General features: G+C 46.9%; 2 protein-coding genes across 6 annotated transcripts in view; one reads left to right on the forward strand and one right to left on the reverse strand.

Moving 5' to 3' along the window:
- HEPH (hephaestin) overlaps positions 1 to 11,219 on the reverse strand; it is a 23,045-nt gene extending 11,826 nt beyond the window's left edge. Inside the window, exons 1-9 of one of the 5 annotated variants that reach the window (XM_085570929.1) lie at positions 11,122 to 11,219; positions 7,606 to 7,802; positions 5,267 to 5,511; positions 4,563 to 4,775; positions 3,811 to 3,990; positions 3,216 to 3,470; positions 2,531 to 2,699; positions 1,054 to 1,193; positions 127 to 258 (exon numbers count right to left, since the gene is read on the reverse strand). In XM_085570929.1, the coding sequence (XP_085427055.1) occupies positions 127 to 258; positions 1,054 to 1,193; positions 2,531 to 2,699; positions 3,216 to 3,470; positions 3,811 to 3,990; positions 4,563 to 4,775; positions 5,267 to 5,511; positions 7,606 to 7,766 (1,495 nt within the window). In that variant the 5' untranslated portion in view covers positions 7,767 to 7,802; positions 11,122 to 11,219. Of the gene's footprint in view, positions 1 to 126; positions 259 to 1,053; positions 1,194 to 2,530; positions 2,700 to 3,215; positions 3,471 to 3,810; positions 3,991 to 4,562; positions 4,776 to 5,266; positions 5,512 to 7,605; positions 7,803 to 9,448; positions 10,578 to 10,786; positions 10,936 to 11,087 lie in introns of those variants that run through there. The other 4 variants (XM_085570928.1, XM_021548432.3, XM_085570930.1 and 1 more) reach the window with 4 other exon arrangements.
- LOC110480451 (heat shock factor protein 3) lies at positions 11,188 to 27,017 on the forward strand. Its single transcript, XM_021548383.3, has 13 exons — positions 11,188 to 11,541; positions 12,626 to 12,734; positions 14,365 to 14,492; positions 17,356 to 17,480; positions 18,339 to 18,414; positions 19,084 to 19,145; positions 19,575 to 19,656; positions 19,934 to 20,067; positions 20,866 to 21,111; positions 22,302 to 22,407; positions 22,960 to 23,025; positions 23,863 to 23,929; positions 24,512 to 27,017. Exons 1-13 carry the CDS (start codon positions 11,203 to 11,205, stop codon positions 24,841 to 24,843), a joined length of 1,872 nt encoding a protein of 623 aa, XP_021404058.3. The 5' UTR covers positions 11,188 to 11,202; the 3' UTR covers positions 24,844 to 27,017.
- The last annotated feature ends 79 nt before the right edge of the window (positions 27,018 to 27,096 follow it).

Genomic DNA, 27,096 nt, shown 5'->3' on the forward strand with positions numbered 1-27,096 from the left:
GCACAAACTCTGTTACACCTTCTCACCAGGTACTTTCAGAGCAGGCTTTACTTCACTCGTGTCAACCAAATACCCAGCACCTCTGAAGGGTGATGGGGATGTACTCAAGAAAGGGGATCCACCAACCATCATGGTACCACATCCCTTCTGATGCCTTCCCATAGGACACTCCATGTGGCTGGATGCTGAAGGGCCAGGAGGCTTTGTTAAGAAATGTCACCAGGATGGTGTCTCCGACTTCAGCTTTGATCACCGGACCTAGGATATAGCAGGGAGAGCACATCAGCAACACAGCATTTCCCCAGGCCATCAGGCAAACCAAAGCAGAGGGGGCACCTTCCTCCAAGCTGCAGGGCCAAAGATAAGAGGCAACAGATGGTCTGGCCTTGTTGCTGCTGAAGGGGGCTCAGTGGGAGCAGGGGCTGGCAAGGACTGTGTGAAAGCAGTTTGGGTGCGCAGGAGAACTCAAGAGAGGCATTATACCCTCATACAAGGAAGTAACAGAACAGCCAAATGTGCTGGAATGCCCTCAGGATAGACCCTGTCTCTCCCCCACCTACATAAAGCCCCCTCAGCCACCCAAAACATGTGCCTCAGAGGTGTGAGATGCTCCAAGCCCACCAGAGTCTGTAAGCCCACGACCCAGCCAGCCAGAGAGGAGCTATGAGCCTTTACCACGCCTGTGCCCAAGCACCCAATCAGGAGAGAAAGATCTCTGTGAGAACATGGGGTTTGCAGCATGCCTTGAAGGGGCTCAGTGTAAAGCACAAAACCAGGAGCTATTGCTATGACCTGTTTAGCTCTAGTCACACATACTATACTGCATCCCTCAGCTCTTCCCTCTAGGAACACCTTCAGAATGACCCCTGAAGTGATTCTGCCCACTCTACCACCCTGCACTTTGGCCTGCTCAGATGTGACTGTTGTGCAGCACCTCTTGTGCCCTCCCTACCCCTCAAAATGAGCAGGCAGGTACAGCCACCTGGCACTCCCAGCATCAGCATCCTTCTCACAGACACTGACAGAGGATTTGTGTTCCTGGATGATTCTCACCAAGTATTCCAAGGTGTTTCTCTTCTTCTGATTGCTGCTTTTCCTCACGAAAGCTCTCATCAGTATATTCCACATACTTTGCCTTCCAATAGACACCCCCAATGCGGTGGAGGCTACGCTTGAAATACTGCTCAGCAGGACTAAATGCAAAAAGCAAATGTCAGGTCATGTCATAGAAAAATGAGCCCTGTTCCCCTGCTCCCGTTGGCAAGGCCATCAGCATCTCCAAATCAAGCAGTATTTCAGACAAGAACAGCACCTCTAGTTTGGAATAAGCACAGCTTTGATTCTGCAAAGCTTTTTTGCCCTTATAGAGCCATCCACTTGTGTGTTCAGGGAGCACCTGTAGCACACAGCCCTATACCAGCTGAACCTGCCAGGTGTGATCAGCATCACTACACAAGATGTGTGAAAGAATGAACAAAACTGCAGTGCAGTCAGTGGGAAGGCAGTGCTAGAATTCCAACCTCTTCAGAAGCTGGGGACAACCCCATTCCCAACTAAAATAAACAGCTGTAAAGGTATTTATTTCCTCCACTACCACCCTCACCAAATATAAGTAACAAGCCTTGCAGGAGAGGCAGTGCAGCTACAAGGCCAGCTCACAGGTCTAAGGTCTGCAAGGCTTGCTGCATGGCATTGGGTAAATAATTAACCACTTTACATTTCCTCTTTTCCATCTGAATAAGATATATCCTCTCCAACAGATTACTAGGGAAGGGACATAATCTCTGTAGAACGAGAAGAATCTCTTTCAGTTAGCCAAAGACTGAACGGGAAGTCTCTCAACTGCTATCCCAGTCACCTGACCATGGGATGGAGGGCTGCTACCCAAGTGCTGGCATCTAATTTCCTAGAAATTGCATCCTGCAGCAGCACCAGCCTGAGACCCATCTGCAGGCCAGCAATGCCACCCTGTGTCTGCTGCACCAGGGGCTTTTTTAATCATTTCTCATATAGATCAATCTCTTTTTAGATTAGACACAGCAAGCAGAAATAAAGCCCAGAGACAAATGTGGCAGCTCACATTTTTCATCTGCTGGGACTTCTGCTGCTTGTGAGTACAGCTGTGTCACACAGCACTCTCGTGGGAAGGCCCCAAGGTACCTGTACTGCTCACAGTCCAGCTACAGCACCCTCCTTTTCTAGATGGGCTGATTGGCCTTCTTAGGAAATGCACCCCATGTGAGCAATAGGCACATGTTTTGAAAAGAACGAAATTCCACATTTCCTTGAGCAGTGTTCCTGATACAGACCAGACTCCCCAAACACTGCTCAAGCCCAGCAGCCTCTCACTCACCTGCCAGTGTCAGTGAGCTGTTTCCCAACACTGTTCAAGCCCAGCAGCCTCTCACTCACCTGCCAGTGTCAGTGAGCTGTTTCCCAACACTGCCCAAGCCCAGCAGCCTCTCACTCACCTGCCAGTGTCAGTGAGCTGTTTCCCAACACTGTTCAAGCCCAGCAGCCTCTCACTCACCTGCCAGTGTCAGTGAGCTGTTTCCCACTGAGCCGGTCGAACGCCGAGGGGCCGTAGTCCCACTGCAGCTCCTTGGCAGCTATGTAGTATTTCCGAACTCTCCCCTCCAGGCTGGGTGCTGCAGCTTGCCGAGAGCAGGGCCGGACTTCATAGAGTGCCCCCATCCCAGCTGCCCAAGACATGAAGGTGGACACTCAGCCCCTCCAGCCAGCCTAATGGGCAGTCCCACCCTCCCTCTGCCATCCCAAAGGGCACATGGATGGGAGAAGGTGAGTAACTCCACAGCAAGGAGTTCTGTGAGCAGAACCTCCAACCTTAGATAATGGATGCTATGGAAGTATGGACTGAGAGTGACTAAAGCCTTCTGCTGTCCTCAGATCTATCATGCAAGTGTCTCTTATAGCGAGCAGAGCTCTTAAGGCACTGCCTCATCTCAGTTTTCAGCTGTACCAAACATCAAACACCACACCATGGTACAAGTCACCCCCACCAAAGCTGCCCTGCACATTAGTGACCAGCCCACTCCAATTAGTAATCAGCCCACTCCAATTTTACAAGACAAGGCATCACCCACTCATCTAGGGACATTTTTCCATGCCCAAGACTGCTCCCTACCACACTGTACATCATGTACATCAAAAACAGAGGACACAGAGTCCATGACATATTCCACCCTCTGCCTTACCTTGTATGTGATCATTGACCTGGCAGCTCAGCAGCCATCTCCCAGGGTTCCTGGGGATCATATCTGCTGTAACAAAAGTGGCTGGGAAGAGGCTGGCCACATCTGTCCTGTGGCCCCGGATTGTGATTGTCTCTCCATGGAAGTAGGCTGTGTGAACATCAATTTCATTGCCCATCCCAAAGAGGTACCATGAAACAGAATCCCCAGCACACATCTTCAGCTCAGGGAGGTTGCCAAACACATAACCATTAATAGCTGCAAAACAAAGCAAGCCAAAATTAGAGAGCAGAAAAGGAACCTCCAGAGCTCCTGCCAGCAGGTGACAGCACAGACACAGTAGGAGGATGGACCTAACCAGAACTCCTACTCTTCTTCTGCTTTGGAGAGCCCAGCTCCACAGCTCACTCCTAAAACAATGAGCATAAAAGCTCACTCAAGCCAAAAATAAAACCAAAACAATACTTCAATTTTCTGGAGTTGTTGCCCTGTCCCTGAGATATTATTTGCTAAGCACATGATCTCAGAGCAGATCTTGGAGCACTGACACTCCTGAGTGTCTCAGCAGACACAGTGGCCTCACAGAGGTGACACTGACCATGCATTTTGTTGCTCTCCTGAAATTCCTCATCTTCTTTGTCCACAGAGCCAGGATCTGTGCAGAATGATGCAATGTTCTCATCCAGGTACCAGCTTAGGTTCTCATCCACCACACTGAACATCAGAAAAAAATCAACATCCACATCCCAGCGTCTTTGAGAGCTGCCAGTCAGTGTTCCTGAGGTGAAAGGAGAGAGGAATGAATGCAGAAAATCACTCATGCAGAAAATCACACATCAGGCAAGAGATTAGAACCACAGTAGCAGAGAGTCTTGTCACATGAGTTGGAGACAGATGCTTTCCCACCATCCCCACAGCTCACCACAGAGCAGCGAGATCACCTTTTCCAGTATATCCCTGCCAATACAGCTCTCTCTCCCAAGCAGCTCTGCCACCATGTGCCTCAACTACAACACTTCCAGTCTTCTCAGTCCTGCTGAAACCAACCAGTCACCATGATTTTCATACACGAACTTGGACAAGAGCCTTGCTCTTAACATGGATTCAAGCAGCTCTCGTGGATCAAGAGGCCTGCAAGCTTACCTGCCCAACCACTACAGGATAATGACAATGCAATGACCAGGATCCAGCTAGAGCCCAGGTACTGTCCACTCTAACCAAGCTACATTTCCCTCTGAAGCTGGGAGCTGCACACCAGAGTATCTTCACATCCTATCCCTATTCATGTCACTACAAGACCTTTACATTATGGAACTGCAGGCCTCAGCTGCTTTCTCTCAGTGTTTTTACCTGCTTTACATGTAAGTAAAGGCCCAATTAAGCCAGATGCAATGTCCCTTGGTGCATCAATATGAGAGTGATAGATCCAGGTCAAGCAGTTTGGGTCATCATCAGTTGGACTGTGATCTTCAGGGACAGTCCAAGTATAGGTGTAATTCTTTCCTGGGAAAACAGCATCATCCTTCTTCTGATCCTGGGGGGACATATCAGGATACAGGGATCCTAGAACAATTGAGCAATCACAACATCCATTCAAGAAGAGCCAAGATGCCCACACATGTAACCTTATACTGAGCTGAGACTCACCATCCCAAGGCTGAAATAGTGTTTAATCATCACTTCCTTAAAGAGGCACTGAGGCACAGAGCCACTGTAAGGCAATTTGCCCAGTAAATGGGTCAGCACAGAGTCAGCAGGACTATTTCCATTCTGCCTAGTGCTGCTTTGCATTCAATTCTGCACTGTGCCCCACAGTCAGTCTCTCTACAATCTCTAGAGTTGATCAGTGTTTTGGAGGTTCTAAAATCAAGAAACCTGGGCCCAGGTCAGGTCTCTTAGCCCCATGACACTACTAACTCAACACCTGATATCTTCACCAAACACCCAAATGTAGTTGCTTTCCAGCTGGGGCTTTATGGACAGCTCTCCTCCATGAATACTCTTAAATTCCCAGTGAGAAAAATCTGTCTCCATGATGGCAGTAGCTCATTTACCTTCAGAGTCCTTTTTGTAGAAAACACCATGAGGATGGATTGTATATGGTCGAGTAGCAAAATTTTTTAGGTGCACTTGAATGGTATCCCCCACTTCTGCTCGGATGACAGGCCCGAGGAACCCCAGCCAGACAGGTTTGGGGATCTCAGTGGTGTACGTGGAGTCCGTGAACTGCTTATAGACAGATTTCTTGTAGGTGCTTCCCACCCTGTCTTTCCCAGCCTGTAGGAATGCTGAGGCCTGGCTGTAGAATTCAAAGGGAAAGGCACTTTAATGAGTCATCATTATAACAACAGCTGGTCAATGCTGCAGCAGAGTCGTGGTCACACTCCACTTTCCGGAGTACAGCAGAAAGCTTTGGCATTAGAGGATACTCTAAGCCACCCATGCATGGCCACAACTTCAACCCCAGCTCTTCACCAAGAGACACAAAGTGCACCCTGAACTGTGCCCTGCAAACAAGAAATGGGAAGGACAGTGCTTCCCAGACAATCCCATGTGTGTGTTGCAGGGAGAACCCTTTTCATTCCTCCTTCAGCCTTCACTGGGCTCTTCAAAACTCATTTAGATTCCTCTGTGACATTTCCAGCTAAATCACAAGGCAGTAGGCAGAGTGGAGTCTTGACCCTCTGGCCAAATTTTGAAGTCTGAAAGATGACTTTCTACTTCACAGTTTCCAAATTCCTTCCAGAGGGGCAGACGAGTCAGGCAGGTACATACCCAGCACGTAACCAGTTTCCAGAGTTAAAACCTCATACAGGTACTAAAGTTTAACTCACAAGCATATTTGCTTGTTATGGGAAATTCTTAATAGATAAGAAATGAATCACAGTCCAGGTATTACTGGAAGTGGCCTAAATGAGAGACAAGGTCACTCCCCTCACTTCTCCCTTCGGATTGATCACCCACAGCACAAGCAGCCCTGGAAGGGAGGCAAACCCTAATATGCATCTCAAAGAATGAACAATGGAGACCCAAATATTAAGCATTGGCCTCATCATTCAAGAACAGACAGGGCTTGGCTCTGGCTATACAAGCCAGAGTTCAGCCCTTTGCCAAGTCATCTGTGCAGCCATTATTAGATCATTCACACTTTGTTTTACAGATGTGCCTCCTTCTCTACACAGTCCATTTCTTCCCAAAAAAAAAAACCTGAAATAATTGAAATAATTTGCTACTTCTATCAATCATATCAAAATCTCATCCTTCTCTAATTGCCAGTTTCATTTCTGCAATCATTGTACAAATAAGTCCCATTAACTAATTGTTTGCAGTGACAACAGCTTTTAAATTGCTTTTAAGTCCAATGGCCCCAAATTTAATTTCCTTCTTTTCATGTATTATGAGAGAAACCAAACAAAATCCACTGCATTCATTACTACTTCTGGAGTCAGTGTTAACATCTTTATTCACACTGAATTTTGGGGTGTTTCCTGTGGACTTATTTACATCTACACAGCATCTCCAGATAACAGAGACTTTTCCATGCTAAACTGACAGACCTTGATGTTTCTGCATACCCTTCCTGCTCCTGCTGTGCTGTTTCTGAAGGAGGTGTCTGAACCTGAGTGTTAGCTATTTTGGAGGAGTAAAAGACTGAGAGCAGATCAAAAAACACCAGCTATTTCCCACAGAAAATGAGAGCAAGGAAAAAAGTACAAATGCCTTTAAAATAATATGGAAACCTTTGAAAAACAAAACAAACCACGTACACAAAAAATCACCAACCAAAGAAAAAGGCTAGATGTTTTGAAAGCTAAACCCAAAACACTGTTTGTAGTAGTAATTCGAACCAATTATTGCAGTTTCCAAATTTAATTTCGCAAGAAAAACAAAACTGTTTTTCAAACAGCCCCTAAAATCCCATGCAGGAAGTCCCATTAAGTCTAAGGCTCAAAATTCCACTGAAACGAAAACAAGCTGGCTCTGTGAAGTCATTTATAAAAAGATGAAAAGTCATCATGCTTCAGGATAAACAAGCTGATCACCAGCTGGAACTAAGCAAAATGAAACTGCAGGGTAGAGCATTGCAAAACCTGGGTGATTTTAGAACAATCTGTTCTGCGTCTGCTCTATTTTCTGTTCTGTGTTTGTTTTCCATACACTTCTCCCTAGTGTATGGGCTCTGGACTCTCCAGACTAACCATCCCTTTTCCCACTGACACAGGTTTTACCACAGGAGCATAAAACAAGTTAAACATTAAGCTCATAAATATCAGAACCTATGGGAGTGTTGTCTCTTGCTTGCTCAGATGCCCCACAATACTTGCATTAAATGACACATCAAACGACAGCTCCAAGCCAGCCCCAGAATAAATTCTGCTCGAAGGGAACGTACCTGTTACGTGCAATACTCTGGTTAGCGAGCACATTCCTCCCCGTGGGAGCATAGTTCCAGTCCACTTCGTGGATCCCCAGGTAATAAACTCGGATCACACCCCCAGCAAATGTGGGTGACAGCATGGGGATGCAGAGCAGCAGCCACCAGACTGATCCCATCTCAGCCTGAAGGGAAGGCGTTTTTGGAAGTTACACCTATTTGGGAAACACAAAAAGAATGAAACAGAATATGACCACTTGGTTTGAAGGTGCTGGACATTTTGAGAGGGTAGGAAGAAATCAAGTGTAAGTATTATTTGGATCATCACTCAAATATTGAAGAAGGAAATCACTCTAACAAAATTGACATACAAGGCAGATGGTGATCATGCCTTGGTAATGAGTCCCCAATACCAAATGGGCTGCTCTCATAATAGTTTCATTAACCCTTTTTTCACTGCTGCTCACATTCCAAATCATCTTACAGGTCCACATACAAAGCTCAAAGAAATAGTCTTGAGCAAGTACATGTATATTTTAAACCGTCACCAAGACCTCTCTATTTTAAGTCACCCGAGGAAGTACAGTTTAGTTACTGTGAAGTAATTGTTAATTTTAACTTCTTTAAAGATGGCTCTTAAGGAGCAGCTATCTGTAATCCAGGAGTACATCTCAAACAGGCTGCACAAGGTTTTTCCTTTCTGTTCTGTTATTTTCCCCATGATTTTGATCAATAAGTAGCTTACTCATAAAACTTCCAATTGATGCCAAGCTTGTTGGCAATAAGCCAACATCCAAAGTACTCTTAAGAGAGTTCAGAAAAAGTTGGGGAAACTGTCTGAAATCATTAAAAGAAGTTATGTGAATAAAGGCTCAAAGAACTGCCTGCATGAAAGGAGAACCTGATGCAATACGGAGCAGTAGAATTACACCAAAAGATAAGGAAGGATTAAACTGCATTTAAAAATCACGTGAAAATGACTACAAAAGTTCTCACACAATGAGACCCTTAACAAAGCTGGATATAGCCAGCAAACAAACTGCACCTAAACAAGCTGTTGAGATACAGCTCTTGAGACATGCAACAGCAACTCAGAATAGCAGAGAGAAACAGAAAGCAAGAGAATGAGACACATGACCTAGCAAGAAAACTCAGAAGAATCAGTTCTCCTTTTCATACAGAAAAGGATGGTGACACAGCACCATGGCAAAGGTTTTTCATAAAGAGACTGTCATTACTTATTCTTACTGTCTTTGTAACAGCAACATGAATGTATTAAGGTTTGTCTGCAGCAAAGCTGGGTATTCTCTAAGCTTTCAGTCAGCACAATCACACAGAGCTGCTCTGAAACATCTTCTAACATCTGATACCCAACAGACATGATTCAATCCCAGCACATGGCAACAAACATATTCAAAGCTTCACCTTTTGATTTTCAAACATGCTGTGCTATTCTCAGAAGCTAATGATAATCAAGTATTGCTGTTTCCAAATAGTCAATAAATTGGACAAAGTTTAGAGACACCTTCTTTCCCTCCTTTCTCAGAAGGGAGCTGTAGGGATCTCTAAATCTGAGAAGCTTTGGATCCATCAACACAGTATAGCTCTGCTCCAGTGGCTCCACCAGCCAGTCCCCCTCAGAAGCTCCTGGTCATACATCTGATAAAACTCAGATACAGAACAGCCCCTTCAGAGCAGCTTCAGCAGTGTGGGAACAACAGCAGCACACTGGTTCATGCTCACCCCTACACACCACTCAGTCACTGACCTACTCCCTGCTGCTGCTCACAGGGAGGTAAAATACCATTTTTGACTCACTGTGCCAACGTGGACTCCAAGGAAGGAGTCTGGAAAGCCATACCTGTGCCGTTTCACACAGCAGACCACCAAAAGGCAATGGTGACAGCAACGTGGAAAGAAACAGCAGCACCACTCCTCAGCCTGAAGCTGCCACCCTGCCAGCACCCACCCCGAGGGAAGGGCAGCGGGATGCTCCTGACTCAGCCCAAGCTGTGGCCTTCGTGTCAACTCAGGGCAAAGTTCGCGGGAGCTTCCGGCACACAGGGAGGCCTCCTCAAGGCCCGGGAGCCACCGAGCCCAGGCAGCCGGGGCAGGCTGCTCTTTGTGTGCTCTCATCCCTCTGCCTTGTGCCGGCAGCACCACAGCACGGGAGAACCACAGCTCGGGAGAACCACAGCTCGGGAGAACAGCGGCTCTAGAGGCTGGCTGTGAAAACTTCCCATGGAGACAAACCCACCGTGCCAGAGCCCGGCTCGGCGCCCCAAGCCTCCACACGGCACCCATCGGGTGTCACACACAGCCACCAGCCTGTCCTAGGCACCCATCGGGTGTCGCACACGGCCACCAGCCTGTCCTGGCTGCCCATCGGGGTGTCACACACAGCCACCAGCCTGTCCTGGGCACCCATCGGGTGTTGCACACAGCCACCAGCCTGTCCTGGCTGCCCATCGGGGTGTCACACACAGCCACCAGCCTGAGCACCCATCGGGGTGTCACACACAGCCACCAGCCTGTCCTGGGCACCCATTGGGGTGTCACACACAGCCACCAGCCTGTCCTGGGTGCTCCGTGCTGTGCCCTACATGGATGAGTCAAGGACAAGTCTTTGGCACAGCTTTCCCAACGCTTTACCAGAGTCCCACCTGGACTCTGCTTGGTGTTCGATCACATCACACACACCTCTGGGGTAATTCTAGGGAACAGCAAAAATTATCCCTGAATGGAGATGTAGCAGATGTCACAACATCTTTGCTCACATACCCATCACAGTAACTAATCACCATTTATTTACTCAACTAGTGCAAGGTGGGAGTAGCTAAATTAGTTTCAAAAGTTTTTGGTTTTAATTTTTCATTGATATTAATATTTACCTTGATTAAGGAAAGAAAAAGAAAGAAAACCAAAACCAACCCAAGTTTTATATTACAACCATCCCTAAATCTTAGTAGTTTAAAGCAGAATCCTCCCCTAGGACTGCCCTTTACCGAGTCCCCGACAGCACAGAGAATCGCGAATGAACGGAAATCAGATTTCAGGCGGGTTGGTGGGATCCAAATTCTATGTGATCCAAGCGGACGATTCAGGGATATTTCCCGACACCTGACTGCAGGGAAAGCACAGCCCGAGAGCGAGGGGAAAGCACAGAGGAAGGCAGGAGGACGGACGGCTCATCCCTTACGTGCGGAGCGGGAGGCGGCGCGGCTGCGGTGCGGGACGCGGGAGCGCCGGCGGGGACCAGCCCGGAGGGACAAAGGGGCTCTGCCTCCGCGGGCCGACCCAGCCCGAGCCCGGCCCCGCAGCGCCGACCGCGCCCGCTCCCGCCCACCGGGCAGGGCGGGCCGGGCTGCTCCGCCTCGCACCTGAGGGAGCGCGGAGCCCGGCCCGCGCCGCGCACCTGCTCGCCCCGCCCAGGGCTCGACCCCGCTGCGAGGAGCGCCGGGAGGGCAGGCGGAGGCAGAGCTGAGGGCGGCGGCACCCACCTTCGGGGCAGGACCGGCGGGCGGCGGCACCCACCTGCGGGGCGGCACCGGCGGCACCGGCCGAGAGCTCCCCAGGGGCCTCCCGGGGCGGCGGCCGCGGCCGCGGCCCCTTTAAATGCCCGCGGTGACGTCACGCGGCCGCGCGCTCCCCCGGGAGCACAACAAGAGTCACGCTCGCGGCCGCCGGGGCGAGCGGGGGCGGGGCCGGCGCGCGGGGCCGCCGCTGATTGGCGGGAGCCGCCGGGCCCCGCCCCGCGGTGCGTCGCGCGGCGCCGCGCGGCCCGTCCCCGCTGGCGCGGCCCGTGGCGCTCCGAGGATGCGGGAGGCGCCCGCGCTGCCCCGCGGCCCCGCCGCCCCCGGCGCGCCCGGCCCCGGGCCCGTGCCCGGCTTCCTCGCCAAGCTCTGGGCCTTGCTGGAGGATCCGGACAGCGACGACGTCATCTGCTGGAGCAGGGTGAGGCGGCCGCTCGGGCCCGGCCCGGGGAGGCCCGCGCGAAGGACTCGAGGGTGGCGGGGGCGCCGGGCCGGGGCTGCGGTGGCCGAGGGTCCCCGGCTGCCCGCAGCGAGCCGAGCGCGCTTCCCCGCCCCGCTTTTGGCGCTGCTGGCGGCCCGGCGGGCCGGGGCCGTGCCGGGGCCGTGCCCGGGCCCTCCCGCGCTGGCGGCCCCGCGTGCGGCCCGCGGCGGCGGCGCTGGCGCAGCGGGACATCCCCGGGGGCAGTCCCGGATCCCCGCTCGGCAGCTCCCAGGGGCGAAAGGACGCTGGCAGGAGCCATTAAATGTCCATTTTCCTTCTGGCGCGGGGACGGATGTGCCCCGCGGGCATAGGGCATGGACACACTGGCCAGACAAGCACTGTGTTTACTTTTGTTCCCTGTCATTTTTAAATCTGTAGGGTTTTTCTCCGCTTTTTTCCCAGCCATTCGCCCTTTACAAAGGCAAAGATTAAAATAAACACAATATTTTATTCTTTATCACATAAAAGTGATGCAAAAAGCTCTTTCTGTTTCCAGGAAGTTTGGTCTTGAGCATACGATAAATCTGGCACTGCTGGTGTCACACTTACCCCTGGTCACCGCTGGGTTGTGTTGTCTGAACTTCGGTAACTGAGCAACGTTACGTAGTTATTTTTAGTGATGACATAGCACATACAATGGAATAATCTTGTCAGGAGCTGGGCAGGCTGATGAAGGGAGATGAAATCTCTTTAGTGGCATGAATTCCATTTGGCTTATGCAACGCTTGTGTTTCCTGGGGACAGAGGGAGCAGGTTTTTAGAAAAATTTTACCTTGGATTAAGATCAGTATGTCAGGGCTGTAAGAAAATTCCCTGTTCAGTAGAAGCTTTCTATGTACTTGTGTCTCTGAATTCAAACCTTTTAGTCCAGTCTTGGGTGTTGCCACAGACTGTTCACTTGGTGAAGTCTTTTGCCCTTCTCTCCTGTCGGAACGGTTGCTGCTGTTTTATGATCTTCACTTAAGAGCAACACTTTAGAAAAGCTGTGCTTATTTACTAACTGTTACTTCTGCTTGTTTCCTAGAATGGCGAGAATTTCTGCATTCTGGATGAGCAGAGGTTTGCCAAGGAGCTCCTCCCCAAGTACTTCAAACACAACAATATCTCCAGCTTCATACGGCAACTGAACATGTGTAAGCATCAGCGCTTCCTACACACTCTGTCTGCCAAGTTCATAGCTATTTGGCTTTGGTCTGGATTTCTTAAACAAGCAAATGAACTTGGCAAGTCTTTCATCCTTAAAAACCTGAGCCCTGACCTTAGGTTTGTTTTGCAAAAGAAAAGACTGATGGTAGAGCATGGTTTAGTGTTTGTGTTTTGTGTTTTAGTTCCATTTGAGTAACAGCTGTTAGAATATGTGGTGGTGCTTAGAGGTAGCCTGAGGTTCCCTCAGCTCCAGTGTTGCTCTTGCAGCAAGCAGGTGTGTACCCAGGGGAGTAGAGAACACCTAGAATGTGAGAAAAATTGCCTGGGTTTTGGGGCTACCACTACTCTTGCCCACTTTGCTGTGTTGGAACCAGATCAGTCCCACTGATGGGCTGAGCTGCACTACATTTCTCGCTGTGTTTTCTCTGCTCAACTTGTGAGCATCATGTGGCAGTGTTGCATAGCACATGTGCAGTGTGGCCAGGCAGAGGGGTGCAGTGAGGGTGGTTCAAGGGCACAGTGCAGCATGCAGGGCTGCAACAACCAGCAAGAATAACTGCAGAAGCTTCTGGAACCTGGAGGGACAAACAGCCCAGGAGATGCTGCCTTAGTGAGGATTTCAGACTGACAGGGAGAAGCTCTCTGTCCTTGCCCAGCAGGTTTGCCTGATCTCTCTAGCTGATGCCTGTATAGGTTTTGTAACATATAGCACATCTGTTTTGTCTCTGGACAGAGGGTAGATGCTTCTGTTTGTGTTATGTGCTTGTTTTTGTAAGCTCCATCACTTGAGTGACAGAGGATAATCCAAAGAAACAATTATCTCCTCCCTTGTAGGATAAATTTAAAAAAAAAAAAGCAAATATTCCTGTGTAGCTATACAATGTAGTGGCAGCCTCCTTTTCCTGCTGGATCTATCCTGGCTTTCTAATAATAGTTGGAGTGCATTAATTGTGTTAAAACCTTGACTGAGGAGAGACGTGGATTGGCCTGTCAGCTGAATCATGCATCTACCCTGTGGTGTTTGAGCAGTGATGGAAATAGAACTGGCAATATCTTACTTTGTGCAGGCAGTCTAGTATGTAGAAGGTGCTGTGCTGCAGGTGTCTGCTACAGGCAGGCAAGGAATTAACTTCTCTGCTTTGCTTTATTCTGCAGACCTTGGTGGTACATGACAGCATTTGTTTTGATTTGTAGTTGTCAGGGATAAAAGGGAAAGTGTGCCATTCCTCTGCATCCACTTGGACATGATTCTATTCAAGATACCATAATAAATCTAATTTCTGACTAACTGTTGTGAAGGTTTGTACATGGCTGTGATGATTTGGTCATGGCTGTCTTGCCCACAGACACACACTGGCCTCTGCTGTGCAGTTGCATGTGCAGCCTGCCAAGGACGGGCAGTGCTACTGTGGACATGTCCTCTAGCTGTGAAGATCAGAGCAATGAAATCATTGAGCACCAAGAAAGGCTACCTTGGCTGTTTTTTTTTTATAGTTTTTTCTCCCAGTAACTGTAGTGCAGTGGGTGTTTTGGTAGCACTGGACATTTCTTAAGCTGTATGTATTCCGAGTCAGCTTTCAACTAGAAGAAATGGCTTTGTTGATTTTCTCTCCACAGATGGTTTCAGGAAGGTGATTGCTCTGGAGAATGGTATCATTACAGCAGAGAAAAGCTCAGTCATTGAGTTCCAGCACCCTTTCTTCAAGCAAGGGAAGGCACATTTACTGGAAAACATCAAGCGCAAGGTATAGTCTGAGCACATACTTACTTCACTTAGTTACGAAAAGTGGCTTATCAGGAGTTCATATGGGCGTTTCAAACACAAGACAGCAAATACTATGGGAACCAAGGTAGCTCCCTCATGATGCCAGGCCAGTGCTTAGACAAAACCTGGTCTGCTCTTGGTTGTGAACTGGGATAGGACCATGTTCTGCATAATCATCAAACCACAGCCCTTCTCCACAGAGTTCATATCCCTGATTGCAGCTTAGCATGATCCGCATTTTTGTCAGCATCTCCAACTCTGAGAAAATCACAAAGCAAAAGAAACAAAATAAAATGCATTCCCATTCGCCACTCATTAAAAATTTGCAAGAACATCAGTAACCATTTCATTTGGATGAGTTTGCTTAAAGTATATTGCTCCTCCAAAACCGTGTTGCCACTAAGCTACATCCTTAAGATCACTTTCTGCTTTTCTTTTGTACGTTCAGGCCTTGTCTGACCTGTATCTGCACAGATATTTATTCTCTATTGGCACATTACAGCCCATAATATCCTGAGGAAGAGAGTATCATGATCCATCACGTTGACATTTGAACAGCAGAATCTTTTCTTTAGGCTGTCGTCAGGTGTGGCTGCATTGCCCAGGGTAATAAAAGCCCAGCGTAGGCTGGAGAGCTGCAATTGTGTTTGGATTGATTCTCCACTGAGCTGCCCCTGCTTGGAGCCAGGATCGATGGCGTGGCGCTGGCTCGGGCCTGTGCCCCCCCTGCTGTGACCAGCGTGTCCCAGCCTGCACGCCTGGCAGGGCAGGTGCACGCTGACGTCAGGTGTGGCACCATGTGTCCCAGGGGTGGTGCACTGGGTGGAGTGTTCTAGATGGAGAGACAAAAGCTCTGCTCAGTGCCAAGGACATTGGTGTGAAGTGTTGAATACGTTGGTGAAAGATACTCTTTGTTGCACAGGAAATGTTTTTGATTTTTTTTTTTTTTTGTAAAGCAGTCATTAATTTCCTTGCTCTTCTACTGCCTGGAATGCAGCCAGTATATTCCAGTATTGTCTATAATCTGTATTTCAGGCCTCTGTCTGGAATGCACGTTTGAATGCAGGACTTACTTTACTTACTTTCGCTTTTAGTTCTGCTGGTGTGCAGATACCCTGTGTGTCGTCATAGAATACCAGAATGGTTTGAGTTGGAAGGCACCTTAGAGCTCATCTCATTCCAGCCACTGCCATGGGCCGGGACACCTCTCACTAGACCAGGTTGCTCCAAGCCCCATCCAGCCAGGAATGGGAACAGGCCAAGTTTCCCTGGGCAATCTGTGCCAGTGCCTCAGCACCCAAGGACTGTGTGCCCTGATTAGCCAGTTGGGGACTCTGAAGAGCAGTTCCTTGAACTTGGGCAGAGTTTATATTGGCCCTTGTTTTTTTTTAGAGGCTAGCTGGCTGCATTTGGAATTTCCACCCACTTCCTAAAACTTTTGGTTGTCTTCCCACAGAAGGATGGTGTGCTGAAGAGAAATAAGACAGCCTTGAATTCCATTTGGGATGCACCCTGTGTACATCCGCATAATTTATTAGCTGCAGCAAACAGCAAAGCATGTAGACTGCAGACAGGGAGGAGAACTGTCAGACCCTTCAGTGCATCCTTTGCACCATGGGACTGTGTCAAGAAAGTAGTTAGTCATGTCTGAGAAGTGATTGCACAACAGCTGTGTTCTGTTCCAGCACAAAGGGATGGGATGTTGATTTATAACACCATTGGTTCATTTACTGACCATTCCACTCGGAAGACAAGATGTGTGAGCCAACCTGCACGGAAGTTACCACACTCCACAGCAGGGCAATACCCACATTGGTGCTTTCACCTGCCCCACGGAATCCACACAAGATGCTTTCCCATCCTCCTTGGAATTTAGCAGAGTAACAAGAAAACTCCCAGCAGGATGTAGGTTGGGAGGGACACCTGGTATGACTCCATGTGGCTCAATTATAGTCAGTATTTGGCAAAATGATATTCAAAATTATGGCCACAAAAGCTGAATGTGTCATTCAGACATGTGCATGTGATGCACTATAGACCCGTGTTTTTCAAAGTCTTGAATTGTGTTGCAGCCAACAATGGTTCTGTTGCAGAGAGAGTTGCTGAAGGAACTGGAAAATGTTTCATATACAAGTGCAGGAAGGAGATTGTGAACTTTTTGCTCTCTGATGGCTTTTCCACCATCGTTTGAAGCAGCAGCAGTCACAGATTGTGCTGTGAACAGAAGAGTGGTTTGGACTCTCTGCAGACAAGTCTCCATAACCTTGGAATGTCACTGAGCAGAGAGGTAGCAGAGGAAACACCAATGGGGGAATCAGTTCAACCTGGTGTATGATAAATTTTCAGATTGAGTAGGATGCATCTAACTGGATGCCTTCATCTCCCAGTAACTTACTGGAAATGTGTTACTCCTTTGCTGGCAGATTTACCCATACCTAGAAGGAATATGATCATCTTGTTCTTCCACAATCAGCTGTGGGGTTTTTTTGGCTGGTGTGCTGTCTGTGACACTAGAGGGCAAACTGTCACCAGGTCTGACAGGGAACCCCCAGGGAAAGCCCTTTGCAGTCAGTGGTTTTTATTGTGAATTACAGTCATGAATCTACTGTCTCCAGGTACAAAGTGCTAATCTCATGTTTTCATTGGCATCTTGTTTTGTTCATACAGTGCAGCCTGGTCCTAAGGATTGTCACCTGTAGCAGTTGTGGTGTTTTGTGCCATGTAAGAATTGCAGTCTTACTTGGTCTTTTAATTGGGCTTGGTCCTGCCCTGCAGTCTGGCTGCACTCTCCCTGCAACAAGGAGCATGTACTGTTTGTAGTAAAGTGTGTGTACCTATTCCAGGTGTCTGCAGTGAGAACTGAGGATCTCAAGGTCTGCACAGAGGATTTGCACAAAGTCCTGTCTGAGGTGCAGGAGATGAGAGAGCAGCAGAACAACATGGATGTCAGGCTGGCTAACATGAAGAGGTAGACTCGGCTGTTTCGGGGCACTCATGCATTGAATGTTGCTTGTATCTGATGGAGATTGGCTAAATATGGGTTTCATTTGAACTGGAAACAGGTGAAGCTATATCTTTTCCTAAGAATGCCCATTCCACCCCACACAACATTCTGAATCTTGTTTGGTTTTGCAATTCAGTTACAGATGGAGATTTAGACTGGGTGTTGGCTGCCTTGAGATTTCACTCTGGTTGCCAGCACCTCTAGTAAGTTTTTAGGTCAATAAAAGCATTTCATTTTTTGAATGGAGACAGGGTTAGATGCAATGAGGGACAATTGGTGTTTTGTTTTCTTTCTAACTGAAAGTGGACTTTGCACATCCTCATCTCTGTTCTCTCAGATCCCCTTCATATAGGTATTGGCATTTCATTCAGGTCATTGGTATGCCAGCAGATACCAACCAGAGTCCAAGAAATACCTTTCTCTTTCTGTTCCTTAAAAAAAAAGAGCAACCAAGCCCATTGAACAGCACCTTTAGATCTGTCCCAAGACTGTCAGTGTTTGGAAACAGGCTGAGTGTAACACAAAGTCCTTACTCAACAGCTTTGAGGCTTTGAAGGAATACCTCAGATCAAGATTATTGGTGGAGCAGCAGAGGATGAGGGTGTCCTTTTTAAGTGAGTGTTTCATGCTGCTGATGTAAAATGGAGTTAAGTTAACCCAGAGTTAATGTTAGTAGATCGAATTAACTGAGGGTTAGTTATCCACAGAGGGAATGTTGCCATTGGTTCTGCGAGGTACTCTAAAGGTTTGAAAGCTGTAAATCTAGAGCATATAAAGTAAACTCTGTTCATCCTCTGTCTTCTGATTTATTCTGCATTGCAGAGAAAATAAGGCCCTGTGGAAAGAAGTGGCAGTTCTAAGGCAGAAGCACAGTCAACAACAGAAGCTGCTGTCTAAGGTACCATTGCAGCATCTTCAGTGCTACCATCCTTATTCCTGCCTCTGTGATACTTCATGGCATTCTTTGCTTATGTAGAATGACAAATGACACAGAGCTGAACAGGCTGTATTAATACAGCATAAAGAAAATGTTCACAGTTCCTGAGTGTCCCAGAAGTAGCACAGTAAAGAACCACGAGCAAAGCACTAAGGAAAAGTCATAGTAGGATGTCAGTGTGTGGAGACAGTGCATGGTAACAGGAGCCCAGAACTTGAGAGATTGCAGGCACATGGAATGGAGTCTGTGAAAGATCTTGGACCAGGATACACTTAGATCACTTGAGAAGTGAATTTGGAATGTATAAACTGTAGGAGTCTGCACACTGGAAAAAAATTTTCTCTGGTTTATTCCTCAGCTGTTTCTGGTCTGGAATCCTCTAGTGATTTGTGCTGCTATATTGTATTTAAAAAAAAAAAAAAAACAACTGTGCAAGTGGGCTAATTTTTCTATGCAGTTTGTAACTCTTGCTTTGTTCTTTAAAATACAATTGCAAATGGTTTTTTTAAACTTCTGTTAATTTCTGTCATGTAACTATATAATTTTATAGTAAAATCTGAATTAAGAATTTAATATTAGGATTGCTATGCTGACCATTTGGTTTTGGCTTTCTCTTGTCTTTCCTTTTAGATTCTTCAATTTATACTAAGTTTGATGCGAGGAAATTATATTGTTGGGGTCAAAAGAAAAAGGTAATTATTTGATAGGTCCCAGACCAGTCAGATGTAAATTGTAGGGATAAATCAGTTTCTATTGTGTGACAGGTATTTTTATCACTTGCATATTCAAACTTGAGAAAGCTGATGGAAGGTCAGTCAAACACAAAACAAGTATTTCCTCCTTATCACTAAAATGGGTGGGAAGGTAATATTCTATAAATTTTCAATTCCAGAGGGCACAGTTATCAGAAATGGTAAATCTCAAAATGTGCATGTGTCCTCCAAACCACAGTATGTGTGTAGGACAGGCTGCCTGCAGTACCCTTCCTGACACACACTTTTTTCCCTAAAAGCCAGACTTCTTGGGAGGGCAAGAATGATGACCATTACTGCCTGTCCTTGGCACTGCTGCAGCTCTTCCCTCTGGCAGGCAGGATGAACTAAAGCTGTGCTTTGTCTCAGGTCTCTCACAGATGCTGCAGGTGCTTCACCCTCCAAGTACAGTCGCCAGTATGTCCGCATCCCTGTGGAGAGTGGCCAAGCTGTAAGTCTTCCCAGGGACAGAGGCAGTGGGTTGGACAGGATGATACACAGTGATATCAGTCTTCCTTACAGCTACAAATACCCTAAGCTGGTAATCAAATGCTCTCCCTTTTGTAATGGGCAGCTTAAGAGCAACACGCTGGCTGTAAAATCATGCAAATCAGTGCAACTGGTCTCAGATGAAATGTGAACAGGAAAGAGAAGCTGCAAGGAGAGTGGGCTTCAGTATGAGAAAAGGTCGGAGCCTGTGGTTTACTCATTCTGTGCTGTGTCTGCAGATGGCTTTTTCTGAACATAGTGCAGCTGAAGAGGATGGAAATGGTACAGGTCTGATAATCCGAGATATCACTGACACCCTGGAAAATGCCACCAATGGCCTCCTTGCTGTGGCACACACAAGTGGCAGAGCCAGGTATGTCCAGAGTATATGAAGTATTTATCCCTGGGCTAATAACTGGGTAGTTATGTTAATGTTGGCAATCCATCTGGATTCTGGGAAACAGAAGGTGTCTCTGAATGTCCATTTGTGCATGACAGGACTGTTGTAGGCTTTCCTTCTGCAGCATGTAGCTTTGGTCATTGTCAAAGCTCATGTGTCTTCTGGAGTCCCTGGAGGCCTGACAGGCTGATAGGCATTGCAGGTTTAATTTGCTGAGGCTTTTCTGTCTGTTCAGCAAATGAACACATACTTGACTTTTCAACTGAACAGGGACCTGAATGCATACATAGGTTTCTAATAATCCAAAATGTATATAGATTGCTAACAAATCAAAGTGTATAGTTGTATCTCCAGTTTCAATACTGCTCTCACTAAGCATATCCTAGGGAAGGCATTCTCTGTGTGGCAACAGATTTTACTGAAAACCCATTTAATTGTTAATGCCCAGAGTAAAATATGGACTGATTAGGAATATTTTTCTTTCCAGAGTCTATCTGTTAAGAGTTTCCCTCCTGCCTAGTTCCTGTATATTATATTGCTGCTTTTTGCCCAGGAAAAAGGTGTTGAGTTATACAGCTTTTATGCTTTCTGTACAAGTTGTAGTAAGAGATTCTTCATCTGCCACTTTGCTGCTTTTTCTAAAGACCAGTTTGTTACTTGAATCCTTGACTGGCCTAATCTTATTAAGATTTGAGATACTAAACCTGAAATGAATAGTAATGCAGTTGATAAATTCTCCTATGTGATGTTTCTGTTTGGGTCACATTTTAGAGAGCCACAGGCAGCTCTAGATCCTGGCTTACCTCTTTGTCAAGTATCACAGCCAAGTGAGTTAAGTTGTGCAGAGCCTGTCCCATCAGTTGCTGTAAACGATGTCACCAAATCCAGCGAAATAGGCACGGCTGCTGTGGAGCTCCACACTGCACAGCCAAATGCTCCAGAGGACCCCGTGTCAGTAATTGACTCCATCTTGAATGAGAACAACCCTGGAAACCAAAATGATCCTTTGCTGGACAGGTATTAACTTGTTTCTGAAAAGTGTTTACTGTTGTCACCTCGTGGGATGCTGTCAGAGTTCTGTGTTGTTTGGCAGAACATAGGGAATCTGCTTTTGAATTATCATTGAAGTAAATTCTCTGCACCTGTTACCAGGGCTTAAAAAAGTCAAGCGTTGGCATCACATATTGAAAAAGGGCAAGGTCTCTGTCACCTTCATGGTAACGTGTGCCTGACTGCTGGTGCATCTGTCAGTGTGCCCCATCAGCCCACTGCTGTCACTGCCAGGTGCTGCCAAGCAGCAGGTGCCAGGCACTGAGCTCGGGCTGGCATTGTGGGCACTTTGTTCCTGGGACCTGGATGTGTATTGTCCTGGTGGTCATCTCACTGTTCTTCCCTTCTCTGCCCCTCATTTGTACAAAGCTGTTTCTTGTGTGCTCTGTCAGATCACACAGCCCTGGATCAGGGGTGCAGGCTGTGGGTTCCTGCCCCACTGTGGCTGCACAGGAGAGCTGTTTCAAGGACAAAGCTTTAACGCTTGCTCCTACAGCTCTTCTGCTGTGGTCAGCAGCAGGTTGGAGGGTCTGGGGTGGTGTCCCAGCACTCATGGTCTGAAGGCCCTGCTCTATCTTCCCTCCTGCACAGCAGGATGTGGGGCAGTGCCTGGGAACTGCCTGCTCCTCAGTGCTGGGGACTCATGGCACAGCAAGACATGAAGTGTGGGCACTGTGCCTGCCCACACTGCCTTCTCAGGTTCTTCACTGTCCCTCATGTCCTTCCCACTCTCCCTGGAAACATGTCCAGTTTGGCAACAAGCTGATGTTTCAAAGTAGGTAGAGTTCCTTCAGGCCCAGATTATTTCCAGCCCTTTGCTTATCATTCATTGTCCCAGGGCAAAGCCATCAGACCTTTGTTTAAACAGATACTGGTGTACAGGCTTAGATCTGAGAACATTCACCAGATACTCAAATGAGGGAGGAAGTAGGTATGAAAGGAGGAATTGCTTTTTGACCTGGTAGCTGTAGTTGTGCTTGCTGTTCAGGTAGTTTTCTCTTGTACCTGTACCTCAAAGAACTTGAGTGAAAGGTGATACAGGAATGTGATTTCATCCATGTGGCTATACTGCATTGTAGGCAACCTGCCCTTTGGGGCAAGAGGAGGCCCTGCCTGCCAACTGTACCTTACAGTGCTATGTAATTTTGTCTTTTTAGAGAGGAAATTCAGGATTTTCTGAACTGCATCGATGCCAGCCTTGAAGAGCTCCAAACAATGCTGTCAGGGAAGCAGTACAACTTTGGTGCCGAAGCATTCAGCGACGTGAGTGTCTTCTCACTATTTCTGAGAAATACTGCTCAGGCTGTGTCATGAAATGCTGCTAGTTTATCTCATGTTGTAATGGGTAAGAGTCAGGAACATCTTGGAAAGCAAGTAGTTACAAATAGAATGATTTGTAGGTATTCAGTGTACAGGGTAGTACTGGGAGTCTTTCTAGGTCATACAGGATTCCTGTTGTACAGAGAAGAAGTGGGGGGGGGGGAAAGGAAAACATTTGCCTCACTTCTCCTGAAGCCTAATCACATACCATCACATCCTGACATACATCCTTGTATTTGATTTAACTGGATGATACCGAGTGAAACTTAGCTGTATTCCTGGAATCACTGGGAAATAGGGTAGCCTTTTCTCCTTCTGTGACCTCAGTTTACTGCCACAGCTTGAAGCTCCCAGCTGACAGCCCATGGAGGTGCCACTGTCCCCATGCTTCAGTGGAAGGAGCAGCTCACTGGGGCCTGCAGTCCTCTCAGGAGCCCTCTGCAGTTTTATTTCAAGAACTTTATTGGTTCACATATGATCTGGTTTTATTTTCAGACATTTAATCCGGAGCTGCCAGCCCTGGATATGAACTTGATGGAAACTCCTGCTGGTATTGAAAATGTAAGAGTAAGATTTACTTCTGTGATGGGGAGGGCAAGTGTGATGCTGGGAGTTGAACCTTGCTTGATGCAGCTCAAGGGTGGGAACAGGGTTGATGGCACAGGGTGACACTGCTGGTTCATCTCCTCCAGCTGACTCCAGGGTTTCAGTTATCAATGTTGGCATGTCAAAATTTAGGAGGGATCTCAAGATAATTTCCAGTCCTACATTCCTAGTGCAGTCATACGCTTGGAATGCCTATCTGAAGACTAAAGGAAAAGTACTAAACGAAAATTGTAGTGCAATATACTGTAGTTGTTCTGAACATGTCTCTATGGGATTTCCTCAGAAGATACACAGAAGTTCAGCACAAACTTATTCTCTTGGTCCAGTTCCTAACATTGATTCATACTATTAAAAAAACACTCTTGCAAGTGTTATTTTTGTTGTAGTCCTGAAATAATATTTAAACTAGGATTTCCCAGTAAGAAGAGCTTTGACTACAACTGATGTAAAATGCATCTGTGTTTAAGCAGTGCCTGCAGAATTCAATTACATTATGAAATCATATTTAACTGTTATTCCAACAAGACCTATTATAATAAAGCTTTTGGTTTGGAAGGTAGAACAAGTATTTGTTAGTCAGAAGTTTGTTTTGTTTAGTAAGTTGTCTGTATTTCACTGTGCCTCCTTCTGAAAGCTCCTGTGTGCAGGCCTTCATGTACAATGACAGGCTCACTGCTCAATTGCTCCATCTCTCTTTCCTCCTCCTTTCACATCTAATTCTGTTAACCAGTCAGTAAAGATTTCCATTTTGTTGTTAAACATTCTGTCTTAACTCTGTCTGCTTTGTTTCAGATGGCAAACTTGGCAGAGAGCACTGAAGGTTTGGGAGCAAGTGAGAGGGAAACAGCAGGAAGCAAAGGTGGGCAGGAAGGAACACTGAGCTCTGTGGCAGCTCCACTCTCTTTGAAAACTGTGTATTGAAATGGAATTGTTGTAGCCTATAGCTAACTCTCCTTGTTTGGTCTGGACTTAAGCTTTTTGTGAAGACTGTGATGTTTCACTGATCTTGAAGCTGTGCCTCAGTCTTTAAAGGCCTATCCTGTGGCCTGAGGTTCTTCACACAGAAAACACGGGTCCCATCCTGTGTCCCTTTTCACATGGAAACGTGACATGAGTGCCACAGTGGGAAGCAAAACTGCAAAGGCCCTTGTGGCACTACCTCCTACACAGGCTGTGATCCCCCAGAGCTGCTCAGGTTTCCATGCAGTGCTGCTATTGCATGCTGTGAGAGTCAGGGGCTTGGAGTGGGCTTCAGGCACTGATATTTGCAGGCACTGGGGCATTGGCTTCACTCTGACAGCTGTGGGGTGTAGGGTTTGTCCCAGCCCACCTTGGGCTTTCCTGTAGTGCACCAAGTTTGAAGCAACATCTCCATGTGTCTTTGCCTTGAATAAGAGCCTTCAGTCAGTGAAGCAGTTTGAACTGTTTGTTTTTCCCTCAGATATGCAGCTGATCCAGTACAGGGCCAACCCTCTGCTTTCCTTATTTGAAGAGCTGCCTTCAGGTGAAGCTGCAGGGAAGGCAGATGATCCAAAAGACTTTCTGCTGCCTGCCCTGGAGGAAAAACCTGCTCTCCAGCCTCCATCAGCCAGTGGAGCTGTTGTGCCACTTGCAGCTCCAGCAGCCCAAGCCGAGCCTTTGGACACTTTGGGAATGGGTGATCCACCTCTCCTGCCAGAAGATGGAAATGGAGAGTATAAACTGTTTCCACTCCTGCTTCTCAGTCCTGTTGCTAACTTCATAGATGAGGCCTCTGAGATAGAAATTTCTTGAACTCATAGAACATCTGTAACCAGCTTAGTGCTATGGAATAATCACCAAAGGAGTGGAGCAGCAAAAATGTGAGCTTGGTCCTCACCTGCTTCCTGGGGACCCTGCTCTGCACAGACAAATGGAAGTTCTCTTGCTGCAAGCAGGGAGAACTGAACACAAGCTCAACAACAACAAGAGCTGGTGGAGTGAAGGCACCAGACAGAGGGGAAGAACAACAACCCTGTAAACATACCACAGTGTATTCCATAACTTTTTATCCAATATTCTTAATGCAAGAGGAAATCCGTTTGTATCCTGTTTGTAAAGTTTGGCTGGGTTTTTTTGTTGGGGGGTGGTGTTTGTTTTTATTAGCTGGATAGTAATGTGGTGTGTAATATTTTAAACCTGGGTTTTACTCTTTGGAGAGTCTGCTTCAATAGGTGGCTTGCCTACTTTTTGAAATTGTTTTTACATTTTGTTTTTAATTTGAGATTTCTTTTTTGATTGTTACTGGCTACGATTGTTTGCATCTGCTTAGATTACTTTCATACTCCTAGATTTGCTCCTAGGTTTAGGGAACATTTTTCCTATGGAAAATGACATTTAACTGTGGAGTATTATTTTTTAACATGCTAGCACACATCCATTGCCCTGGATTGTAGGAGTTGTGGTAGGAAGTGCTTGCCCTCCTGTGTAGTGCTGATTTCTCATGCACATTGCATGGCAGTTCCGGGGTAACCTGCCCCCAGTTCACAGGTCATGTGTCCTTGGAGATAGTCAGTAGGACTGATTCATGTTTAGCAAAGGCTAGCAGCTGTCCCTAAAATGAGAAGGGGAGCCCTGGAGTGCCTTGCACTGACTCACATTAAGGTGTCTCTGAGCTGGTAGCAGCTGTTGTTCCCTGCCCCTCTATGGACACCGGGTTTCACGCTGCAGTTTCTGCCCGTGGAATCTTAAAGCCAAATCAACCAGATGCATCTGAGTCTTTTGACAATGAATTACATAAACAAGTGTCTACTTCACCAAAAAGTTGTTCCCCAAAGTTTCTTTTGGCACTGTTTCCCAAGTTCTCTGAACAGCTGCACTGTGGAACCCAGCCCTGGTGCCAGTGGAGCAGCAAGTTGTGTGCTGGTACCAAGCATGTCACAGCTTCACCAGCCCACACAAACCTGCTATGTGCTGAAGTGACAGCAAACTGCTGGGGCTGCAAAAGGCTTGGATGCAGGTAGAAACCCCCTTGGATAATACCACCTGATATTTCCTGCCAGCACAGTTACTTTACATTTTTTCCAGTTTTAGGAATTCAGGCTACCTGCAGGCTTTGTTCTCTCTTACGTTCCTGAAATAATAAGTGCTGAGCTCTTTTATGTTCGAGCATCCAAGGTAGATATTCTGAAGCCTGCTAGATAATGCATGTTACCTGTACTGGCCCAACTTCATTGGATTTGTGCTTCACTGTCCAGTCTCTGAGTTGCAGAGGAAGGTCCTGCTCCTGAGTGTGTAACACCTTCAGAGTCATTTTATTTCTGTGCTTCTGTACCTGTTCTTACCACATGACCCTTCTCATTTCCATCTTTTGAATTGCTTTTTGCCAAGTTTGTCTTATTCAAGCCTTCAGAGTCTCTTTCACTGACTTGTTTAGGTCAAGGGCTGAATAGTCTCAAGTTTTCATGAGCTGAAGGGAGAGGGGGAGGTAAGCATGTTGCATCTGTCGCAGGTCAGGTTTGGTTTGTTAATTCCTTCCCAAAGGCTACAGTTTTGCCAAGAGTGAATCGGTGAAAAACAGGCTTTTCTGGTGTGCTGGTTGACAGCACCATGCAGACAACAGAGTTCTTTGTGAGTTCTGTGCCTCTGACTCCCCACGCTGGCTGGACTGTAATTTCTGTGGTGGATTAGTGTCATGTTCCTCTGTCTCAGAGTCATCTCCCCTCAGCGCAGCTCACTGTCAGGTATTGGGTCTGAGTGCATCATGGGTTTTTAATACACTTTCTCTCTTAAGAAGTTAAGAAACCAAGGCTTAGAAAAATTGCAAAAAAAAAAAAAAAAGTTTGTATAGCTGTGTGTCTGATTTATGTACAGGTCCGGGAAAAGTATTTGTGCAACTTTCCTAAGAAAGATTGCAATGGAAAGGGGAAGACTGAATAACAAAAAAACCCACATGCTGAAGTAATTAAACTCAAGAATTGCAAAAAGATTACTGTGTTTCTTGTACATTCTTTGTGTGTGTTCCTGTCTGTGTCAATGTTTCCCAAACCTGTTTACCGATTTTTTGCA

This window comes from Lonchura striata, chromosome 4A, assembly GCF_050655825.1.
Source record: "Lonchura striata isolate lonStrDom1 chromosome 4A, ASM5065582v1, whole genome shotgun sequence".
Lineage (NCBI taxonomy): Eukaryota > Metazoa > Chordata > Aves > Passeriformes > Estrildidae > Lonchura > Lonchura striata.

What these genes read in the sequence shown, in the direction of transcription:
- LOC110480451 (XM_021548383.3), top strand. Translation starts at nt 11,203, where the DNA reads ATGCCCGCGGTGACGTCACGCGGCCGCGCGCTCCCCCGGGAGCACAAC. An exon ending in CTGTGGAGAGTGGCCAAGCT is followed by an intron (nt 19,657 to 19,933) that starts GTAAGTCTTCCC and finishes CTGTGTCTGCAG; the next exon opens with ATGGCTTTTTCTGAACATAG. An exon ending in CTCCTGCTGGTATTGAAAAT is followed by an intron (nt 23,026 to 23,862) that starts GTAAGAGTAAGA and finishes GCTTTGTTTCAG; the next exon opens with ATGGCAAACTTGGCAGAGAG.